At 43.0% G+C, this 10,883-nt stretch overlaps 2 protein-coding genes across 2 annotated transcripts in view; both read right to left on the bottom strand.

Annotated features, from left to right (window-relative positions):
* Ifrd1 (interferon related developmental regulator 1) overlaps positions 1-9,856 on the bottom strand; it is a 15,836-nt gene extending 5,980 nt beyond the window's left edge. Inside the window, exons 1-7 of the mRNA XM_055624143.1 lie at positions 9,558-9,856; positions 4,177-4,281; positions 3,949-4,033; positions 3,071-3,195; positions 1,021-1,178; positions 576-626; positions 315-493 (exon numbers count right to left, since the gene is read on the bottom strand). Of these exons, the coding sequence (XP_055480118.1) occupies positions 315-493; positions 576-626; positions 1,021-1,178; positions 3,071-3,195; positions 3,949-4,033; positions 4,177-4,281; positions 9,558-9,645 (791 nt within the window). The 5' untranslated portion in view covers positions 9,646-9,856. The remainder of the gene's footprint in view (positions 1-314; positions 494-575; positions 627-1,020; positions 1,179-3,070; positions 3,196-3,948; positions 4,034-4,176; positions 4,282-9,557) is intronic.
* On the bottom strand, positions 9,689-9,889 carry LOC129689044 (uncharacterized). Its single transcript, XM_055624156.1, has one exon. It carries the CDS (start codon positions 9,845-9,847, stop codon positions 9,689-9,691), a length of 159 nt encoding a protein of 52 aa, XP_055480131.1. The 5' UTR covers positions 9,848-9,889.
* Between the last annotated feature and the right edge of the window lie 994 nt (positions 9,890-10,883).

The raw sequence follows: 10,883 nt of genomic DNA, 5'->3' as shown, positions 1-10,883 counted from the left end.
ACACACACACACACACACACACACACACACACACACACACACACACAAAATAAAAATACATAAATTTCTTTAAAAAAAAAAAATGAAGCTAAGGTTTTAAAGGATTAACAGCACTGGCTGCTCCTCCAGAAGGACCCATGTTCACCATGTTCAGTTCCATGCACCCTTACTGTAATACTAAACCATCTCTAGTTCTGGGAATCCAAAGCCCTCTTCTGGCCTCCACTCATGTGGAATACAGACATACATGTGGGCACCCATACACTTAAAATAATAAATATATGTAAATATATAAAGAGAATAAAAATACGTACAGCTCCAGCTTTTTCTTCACCTCACTGATTGGGCATATGGTCAGTAACAGTGTCCACGCAAGAAGCGCGCTGATGTGAAGCACTGTATTAGGGGTGCTGCTAGTTAAACTGCTGTCTTTCTCCTTAAGATAGGACTTAGTGAAGACATTTTCCAAGCACTCCAGAGTTGAATACAGCTCCTAATAGAAAGGATATGAAGTAAGACTGGGACGACTATCTAAAGTAAGAGCACTAGCCGGAGTTAGAGATCACTCTGCTTACAGTGATGTCATCTGTGGCGATAAAACAGCAAACGCCAAAGCACGTCGCACACTGCAAAACAAAAACAGAAAGACATTAATGACTGTATCTTATTATACATCTGCTCTTAAAATTCAATGTGAAAAAATCCTCAACTACTTCCCTGCATTCATTCCCACACATAGTATAAGGAGAATGGAAGAGAAAGAAAGTGAAGTCAAGACCAGGGGGTTTTAGAGCAAGCTCTGCCATTAGATCTGCAAGACACCGTTAGGGGAGTGGGTGTTCCTCTTGGGTCTTCCTCCTTTACAGTTCATAAAACTGGAGGGGATAGTGTGCATAGAGCAGCTTCCATGAAGCACAAAGCAGCAAAGCAGAAATCCAGTCGAACTCAAGTAATTCAAGTAACTCTCTTTAGTACTTCATTACTATGGATAGCTCTGTAAGTTTTAAATCTCATACTTACAGTCTGCCTAGCCTGGATATTAGCTGTTCCATCACAAATTATCTTCTTTAGGATTGGTCCCAGAGTCTTTAAAATCTCTTCACTTTCGAATCCAGGGCCCAGCTGAACACAAAGAACAGATGCTAGCGCTGCAGCCGCACGCTGCTCATCACTCTTTCCTGCAAAAGCAGCAGAGATGAAAACAGGGCAGGTCTTATTTTCAGTAGTTATAAAGAGTCAATTTCCAAAAATTTCAACTATAAGGAAGCATCTATATTCATAAAACCCACACTGTACTTCAGGCTCAAAGTGCTCAAATCCTAGGACAGACCTCAATCAAACCTTAGACCAACACTTACTAGCTTAATTACTCTGATGTTCCAAACAGATTCCTCATCTGTAAATAGACTGGTGTCCAACTTAAGAATGTAGTCCTGACTAACAAAGGCATGTGCTTCATGACAATTTCTACCTTCTTATTCCTTAAGGTTCTCACATGAAAAGCATTACAGTAGCCCTAGATTAACCTAAGCATTGCATGGTCCCCCATCTGATTACTTTTAACAAAATACAGGATCAAAGGAAAATACTATGTGAGATAAATGGAGATCATTTTTCAAAGAAGCATATGCACTAGAGGATTTGAGCAAATGCTCAACTTAAAAAGTATTTTTTTGAGACAAAGTTTCACTATGTAGCTCTGCTGGCCAATAGCTTGCTATGTAGTCCAGGCCTGCCTCAATCTCTGAGACCCTCCTGTCCCTCTCTACTGGGATCAGAAGTGTGCACCAAAACATGTAGGCCAAATTTAAACCATTACCTAAGAAACAACATAAGTCTACGGGAATGGAATTTTAAAGCTACCTCATCTAGCTCCCACTATGGGAGTGTCAATGTAATCCATACACTTTAAAAAGAAACACTGCTATCTCCCACACAACTGGCTCTGCTGTACAGTGGCAGAGTTACACAATAGAGCCAGCAGACCATCCTTAGCCCGTCCTTGTTCCATGGGACAGTGGATAAAGAGCTACATTCACAAGCAAGCTTTCAACCTAGGCAAAATGAGAATAAGGACATAACAGTCAACATAAACAATACATGCTTCCTACATCTTTGATGTTAGAGTTACTCTGTAAATAAAGTGATGATAGAACCTAATTTTTATAATACACTTATCTGGCAAAATAAGAAACCTGTAGATGCAAACAGTTTCTGCAGTACACTGCAACGCTGAGTGGTGTTAGACGTAATCTTCAATCTTGTGTGTGTACACGGAACCACGAGTTAAAACCAGAGAGGACAGCTTTGCATGTTCAATTTGTTAACTGACTCACTGTCACTATGGGAGGGAGAGGGCTGGCACCAGGACACACATGTGAAGGTCTGGGGAGCGCTTTCTTTCAGCCATATTTGAGGCAGCCTCTCATTTCTGTTACTGAGCTGTCTTCCATCACAGCAATGCTCGAAGTACAGATCTGAGCCACTTCATCCAGTATCTTACGTGGGAACCAGGAACAAATCTGGTCACTAGACGTGCTCAGTAATCACTTCACCTCCTGAGCCATCTCCCCAAGTGTCCACCTTGTTTTTCTCGACAGTCTCTCACTGCCCTGGAGAGCCTGCCCTGGTTTATGTGGAGTCTAGATGAACGCAGGTCTACTTGTAAAGTGAACACTTAATTGTCTTTGTGCCCTTTTCTCTTTCTGCTTAAAAATGTCATCTTTTACAAGAGGAATTCCAGAGTTTCTACTACAGTTACAGAACTCGAATATGCCAATAGTGTTATTTTAGTGTACAACTTTTATTTTACGTGAAAAATGAGCTGTACTCTTACAATGCTTTCCCATGTTTAGAAAAACAAAGATGTCTTCTTCTGACATCATACTTTAAGTTGCAGTCGGATGCTTTCATTCCTTCCTTGTACAATCTGAGAATGGCAAATACTTCTGAGGTAACAAAGAATGACAATCTATCCTACTTAAGATTTGTTTATTAGCAAAAATTACTGCAGAAAGAGAGCTAATTCCTTATTCGTTCTGCACAGGCCTGTCAAGAACAATGGCATTACCTTTTTTCAGACAGCGTTCAATGCTATCAGTTAAAGTCATTCTTCTCTCGAGAACAAACTCATACAACACTTTTGAAGACAGTGCATTTTTAACACCTTCAAGAGCTGCCTGTCTTGTCTTCGCACTATTTAGAACACAATTGAAAAGAAAGATCTAGTTAGCTACAAACTAATGACTTAAACAAATTATATCCCTGAGCCTGACATTAAGCTCCAAGCATCTTTCAATTATGCACTTTTCACCCACATCATCTCAAAATGAGAGGCTTAAGTACTTTCTCTCAGTCACAACCATAAATGACTGTGGAGCAGTTTGTAGTTTCAATGTGTAAGATGTGCTATGTAGTACATATATTAATAATTCATATTATTTCAGTCCGCCCTACCCCTTTAAGCCCCGCTCATTATTGTGTCCAGCCCATCTCCAATTCCTGAGCTCAGTGATCCTCCCATCCATCAGCCTCCTCTCAAATATCCAAGAGCAGAGACACAAACCACCAGAATTCTAATACTCAGGCCTGTGTCTTCTGGGATTCCTATGTCTATATTTAATTCTAAGGATCCCACGAAGAAAACTTACCTTTGATGTTTCTCATACCCATAACAAATTTAGTGGACAAGCAACTTAAAGCAGTTCGTCATTTTTAGTTAAAAGATCAACTTTTAATGCAACAAATCAATTTCAATTACAAATAGCTAATATATGCTATTATGCTAAAATAATGAGTAACAAACCAATCTAAATTCTAGTGACACGTTACTACCCACATTAATAGGCCATATTACATCATCCAAAGTAAACAAAACAATCTTTAGAAAAACAATCTTTAGAAAAATCTTTACTGCTGTAATAGTAACTGAAGCTTTTACCACCTCACCTCTTATCAAGGGTTAAGTCAATTAATCCCTTCAACTTGTACTCTAAGTCTTCTTGAGTTCCTTCATCATCAAGGACTTCTGGTCCTACAGAACAGAAACCAACACTGTAACATAAGCAGGAAAGAGCAGATTAGGAAAAGAAACACTACAGCTCACATGAAGAAAGAATTGCCCCACCTACATCATCTCCCAATGGCAAATCACAAGTGTCCATTTAAAACTCCTACCGTCCTCAGCAAAGCTGGAAGGATCACTATAGCCACTGCAGTGGCTCATTGTTTCAATGGACGCGTCTTCATCACTGAAAGGCTGAACAGTCCGATGCGGGCCACCTATTGGGTAAAGGCAACAGAAAGATGACTTTCTTTCTCTCTTTTTTGCTACATATGCAAATACTTAACTTGGGGACTCTAAAGCTTACTTAACCACTATCTAGTAATAAAGGCTTTTCGTAAAGAGATAATTATACTGAAAAAGAATATATGTAACTTTCCTAACTAAAGTGAGCTGATTCACCTCTTCCGGCCAGTGATGGGCATTAAGAAGCAACTTCAGAACTGTATCCGTCGTCTAACAATGAGAATGACTGCTTCAGTAAACATTAACTGGTAAGTAAATGGCCTCTGGTCCAGAGGTGTTTTATTTTAAAGACAAGCACCAAGTTGAAAAGGGGCAGTTTTAGAGGTAACAAGAGAAAGCAAAAAGTTTTGTATTTGATAGGTTCAAATTAAATTGCTCCCTCTTGCTCCCTCTACCCCCACCCCATTTTAAGTAAGTGTCTCACTGTGTAGCCTGAGCTGGCTTGGAACTCATGAAGGCAAGGCTGGCCTTAAACTCACAGCAATCCCCACCTAAGCCTCCCAAGTGCTGGTATTACCGGCATGAGCAGTAATGCACATTTTAGGCTAAAATTACATTGTAGGGAAGAAGGCACGTGTGTGTATGTGTGTGGCATGTTCTGTATGTGAGCTGTAGATCTCCATCGTGGGTGTCCACCCTTGACTTCCACCTTGTTTGAGACATCATTTCTGATGTCTGACACTACAGCAGGTTAGCTGGACCGCAAGCTTCTGGGAATTCTCTCCCTACTTTCCACAGGACCACTAAGATTACATTACCATCCTGGCTTTACAAAGGTTCAAGGACTTGAACTCTGACCTCTGAGCCACCTGTCAGTTAAAAGAATTAAAAAAAAAAAAAAAAAAGAAAGAAAGGAAGGAAAAAGAAATAAGGCTGTGATTGTGTAAGCCTTTAAGTCTTTAAGACAGAGGAAGAGACAAAGGTCTCTAAGTTTTGAGGCTAGCCTGATCTACATAGGGGTGATCTATAGGATCGAGTCCAGCTGGATTAATATACTGAGCCCCTGCCTCAAAGCTCAAGTAAAATAAAGATTCCAACCATATCCTAGAGTTTAAAAATATCAATGCTATTAACCCCCCCCCCAATTAACTAGCATAATTTCAACTTCACTCAAGAATAAATTCAGAATTTAGGGATCTCATATTAATTTAAAAATTACGATGTAATGAATCACTGAGTCCTGAGTTAAAATGAGTCTCAAATTCTGACCATAAAGTCACCTGGGCAGCCTGACTTGGCCGAATTCAATTTCCTTGTATCAGTAAAAATTAAAGACCAGATCAAATTCCAAGTCCCTATAATAACTGGTACTTCTAAATATTACAGAGTATACTCTGCAGGAGTAGCTAGGATTACCACCTGGGCAGAGTACAGAAAAAGGAACACAAACCACACAACAGAGGACAGTTTCATTCACTCTCCAACTCACCTAACCTTTTCCTATAGCACCTACTACCTAACCTCTTCCTTTGGCACAGACTTCACCTACTAACTCTTAAGCACACTAATTTGCATCTATATGCAATAATACAGAAATCTATTTCAATACTAAGCATATCAAAACACAATCACATTAAACAGGAGTATAGCAAAGAATGTGTCCTATACGCCAAATTTATGAGTGTTCTACTGATATAGAGAGGTCATTAAGTAACACAATGCAAATTATCTTACTATGTATGATACACTGATGTTAAAAGTGTGCCCTATATCCATATATAATCTTTCTTTGCTAATCAATTCCCAACAATGACTGGAGAGAAAGAGAAAGTATCAAAAGCCTGTAAGTATATTTGATTATTGATTTCATCACTATGAGGCACTGTAATCAAATATAGATTAATGGGGATTATATTTGATCGTCTATCTTTAGAACTGCGATTCCTTCAAAAATATTTTAATGCACAATTATTAACACTTCTATATACACATAATTGTAATAAGCTTAGGTGTGAAAATCAAGTTCCTAAAAGAAAATTAAGTCCCTATATTTTTCTTTAAAATGTATTGTTTATTACCTTACTTTTATTTACTGGTTTATTCCAATTTTTGGTGACAGTCAGATTCTGAAAGCCAATTTCACTATATAACCCAGATTAACCTTCAACTCCTGCCAATCTTCCTGCCACCCCAGGCTCTCACATCCTAGGATTAATGGGTTTTAAGATTATTATTTTTTTTTAATCCTCTAAAACTTAAGCCTGTTAAAGTTGGGCTAATTTTCTTTTAAACAAGAGTTGCTTTTTTTTTTTAACCAATGCAGAGAAGTTAGCAAATTTTTAAATTAGCGAGTGACCTTGAAATTTGCTTGCTTGATGCCAAAGTAACTTGAATCAAAGGAGGAATGAAAGCACAGAGAATACAAGAAGCAATGATGCCAAAATTTCTTAATGACAGCACTTAGGACAGAAACACCAGCCTATTTCTGGATCTTTCCTCATGACAAATTATACTAACAGCTGAGTACATTCTGAATAATCTTACCATATTTACATACAAGCCAATGTAATTTAAAATTGTTCATATTTGGCCTGTTCTTAAGATTATTCTTACACAACTTTAAGCTTCTGTCTCTTCACGAACTAGTTTGGTTTCTTCATGATTCAAGGAAAAGGATTTGAAAAGGCAAGGAATGTCTGGCAAGATGGCTCAGCGGAAAAGGAGCTTGCTGCCAAGCCATCCGCCCAGTTCACCAACCCCTGAACCCCCACAGAAAATGTGTCCTCTGACCTCTTCAGTGTAATGGTGTGATGACACTCACATACCAGTAAGTAAATGCACTTTGAAAGGAAGGAAATTCATCTTGTAAGAATGTCTGATCAAAGTCAAGCTTACCTGGTGGCCCTGTGTCAATAATGAGCAGGCACTCTACACATTTGAAACCCTCATTTCTCAAATACTAGCAAAACTTTTTTTCTTAAAAACCCTGTCTTTCATGCTAAATCTGGTGGCTTTCTACTCCAGGAAGCAGAGGCTAAGGAAGGATGCTACCTTTGTTTGAGAGCAGCTCAGGCTACAGTGAATTCCAGGCCAGGCTACAGAGTAAGACTGTCTTCATAAACAAAATGGAGAAGAAGAAAAAAAAAAAAAAACCAAAACCAAAATCCACTTCTCAAATCAGAACAGCGCTTACTATGTAAATACATGCATATGAGGTCAATGTTCTTGGCTTCCTAGAACCCCCATTTACTTCAAAAGGAGAATATACATAAAAATCCATGAGCCTAGCTAACAAACTGAAGTTGGCCATCTCTTCTGTTGCATAGATTCATTTCTATCAAATTTATTCTCCTAAACAATAGGAAAAGTGACTTCTAGTAAATTTTTTGATAATTTCCTTTCTCTGACTCAACTATTTAGTATGTAAAACATACACAATGTGACTAAGGTTAAAAAATTTCAGAAAAGCATTCTCATCCAGTTCCATTTCCAAGAGATAACTTTTATGAAAAAGTCAAAGCTTGCAGGTATACAAACAAACCAAAATATGTCCTCTGACCTCCTCTTCAGTGTCTTGGTGTGATGACGCTCACACACCAGTAAGTAAATGCACTTTTAAAGGAAGGAAATGTTAAAGGAAAGATGCCGAATGTCTCAGCATCTTTGGTTTATAGATGCTGAGAAATAAAATCAAGGTTTCAGTCAGTGCTTGTATTGCACACGCTGGAATGCAGTGCTTAAATGTATCTTTTCTTTTGTGCAGAACTGTAAAGACAATAGCAGTGAAGTCTGACGGCTGGCTAACAAACCCTGAGGCAAAAAGTGTCCCAAGAAAGAATGCTGGCCAGGAAACAAAAAGAAAGGGTATCTGGGGCGAGACCACTGTTAACATCACTGTTTCCACAATGTCAGTGCTTCTCCACTGTTTCCATTTCATTTTTTAAAAAGGTGAACTTCAATAAACTATTAAGACTCCACCAGAAAGATCTCCATTACTTATTCAGGAGGGAAAGCTTAAAGAGAGGTAAACAGGCCTCGATTACATGAACAGTATTTTATAACTTCACAAGGAATTTCACGACCCATTCAGGAGCAAAGAAAAAAAATCCTAAAAAAAATTCTGCATCTGTAATAATATTCCCAGTCAGTCAGCATTTAAAGCATGACCAAGGGCGTTCAGAGCTCTTCAAATCCTCTATAACTTTTACAATGCCAGTTTCCAATATTTAACAAGAAAACTGGTTAACTTTTCCAATGAACATCATTCGAAGGAGCAACACGAGCAGCAGCTATGTCAACCAATAACTAACGGCTATCAGCTTGGTGTGAAAAGTGTGGGGGCATTCCGATGAATATTCAACTCCACAGTCTTAACAATTACTTAACGAGATGTCTACCTAGACTACTGGACTTATGTCTTGTGTGCAATCTCGTGGAAGGGATCTCCAGCTGCAGGCGTTTTCTTCCCCTTAACCACGTTAAGTAAACCGAGAACCACACATTCAGTTCAGCAATTAACCACCTAGAAAAGGCTTCGACTTGGCATGGAAGGTATTTAAAAACAACAACTATCCCTAACTTTCATCCAATTGCAACCTCGGCTACCCGCGCACGGAACCTATAGAATGCAGCACAAAGGAGAATGCAGTCTCCGAGGCTGGAGGCACAAGGGCTGCGGGGGGCTCCCGGTTTCCGCAGGCACCGGGTTAGGGGTGGGTGCCTCGCTTGGGGTGGGGCGGCGGCCTCCGCTTCCGACGCCTCCACCGCGCCTTAGTGGACACGAAGCACGCGCAGGGGGACAGCGGGATGGAAGCCACTCGCGCCTCTGCGTCACCCTGGCCCCGCCACGCACAGCCCAGGCCTCGTGACGCAAGAGCCGGTCCAAACCCGCCGGACGTTTGGCACTCCCGAGAAACTCCATGTTGGGGCGAGAGACACAGGCGTCCGGCAACAGCGGCCAGCCACCGGCGCTCCGCCCCATCTCTAGTTCCGCAAAGGACCGAACAGCAAGCTGCGGCTTCTAGGAAGAGCGCCAAGTCCTGGTCACCCTCATTATGACTGTCCCTCCGGCCCAAGGTCCCAGTTCTCCCCGCCCCCGGGCCGGTGGCCCGGCGCGGGTCTCGAGTGCCAGCCCACATCGCGCGAGCGCGGCACCCGGGGCATGACGGGAGCTGTAGTTTAGACGCACCACGCTCCATGCAGCCGCGGGCGTCCAAAGCGAAACCCGAACTACAAGTCCCGCCGCGCCCCAGGCCGGAGCCTCCCATTCCGCCGGGCAGCCGGCTCCCGGCGCGGGGACGCCCCTCACCTGCCGTGGCCGCCGACGTCGCTGCCCCGGAGCCGCCGCCACCCCCGCCACCGCGGTGGGGAGCGTTCCGCTTCTTGTTCTTCGGCATCGTGGGCCGCCCGGTGCCGCCTACACTTGGAGCTCAGCGAGGATCAGCCGATGGAGCTGCACTGTCTACTCGTGCGTCTGTGCGGCGGGCGGCTGAGAGGCGACTCTCGGGCTAACAAGAGGGGCGAGGAGCGGCGCGGGTGAGAGGCGGCGGCGGCGGCAGCAGAAATCCCCGTGAAGAGCTGTGAGCGGAAACGATACATGTTTCTCTCTAGCGCGGGAGCGAAGGCGGGGTGGGTCGGACCGCGACGCCTTAAGTAGCCAGACGGCTGCCTGTCGTCACCATGCGTGGGCGGGCCTCCGCCTCCCGCTGGCCAATCGCTGCACATCTCCCCACCGGCGTCCACTGGGGCGACACCTGCATTCGGACTCCAATTCCCAGAGCTCCAGCGTGCGCTCCGCGCCTGGGCTTCTAGGCCTTGGGGCCGCGTGGAGCTTTGGGAGGTGTAGTAGACGAGAGGGCGCGGCCTTCTCCTGGCTCCTCCCATTCCGACTGCGTCGTGACCTCGTCCCTGCGAGGCGCCCGCCCTGGAACTCTCCCGGTGTAGTCACCGCGATGAGCCATGCGGCAGCTATGCGGCGTGATGAGCGTCAGCATGGAATATCGTGTGGAATAACCTTTCCCCCGCTAATGTGGGGCCTCTACCCTACGTAAACATACCCCTCCTGTGGGTTGAGGGGCGTGTGCTCCCCACCTTGCAAACGTGTGCTTCCAGCTACTTGCATTGTATTGTTCGCGGATCGCATACTCTAGACCAGAATCCCAATTAACCAGACTGGTGGTTCGGTCTCAGATTTCCTTACAAAAACGTGACCTTGATTGTACCCGCCAGTTAGGTAGATTTGGAATAAGAGTTTCTGAGAACTCAGCAGCTGGTAAAACAACATAAAAAGCTGGTGAGTTATAGGAGGTCAGTTTGGGATAAGAGCTTCTGGTAAATTAGCAGCTGGTAAAACATAACATGAGTTCTAAATGTCAGTAATCGCAACGGGGTTTGTTTTCTTAAGATGCTCCGCAGATCTTTTTTTCCTGTCACATCAGGCCTGTACTCAGGGCCTGCTGGTACGTTCCTATATGCCCTTATGACAGAACAAACTTTTGACTCACCTCGTGCAAGTGACTCACTGTGTTCTCCACCTCTCGGCTCAGCTTCATTCCATCTCTAGTGACTACAGTACTTCGCCTTACAGTCCCTCCTGTACCTTACATTCAACTTACATCCCCCCCCCCTTTTTTTA

The sequence above is a fragment of the Psammomys obesus genome, unplaced genomic scaffold (assembly GCF_907164565.1).
Source record: "Psammomys obesus unplaced genomic scaffold, mPsaObe1.curated_primary_1811, whole genome shotgun sequence".
Classification (NCBI taxonomy): domain Eukaryota; kingdom Metazoa; phylum Chordata; class Mammalia; order Rodentia; family Muridae; genus Psammomys; species Psammomys obesus.
This window is presented reverse-complemented; position numbering and strand designations above follow the sequence as displayed.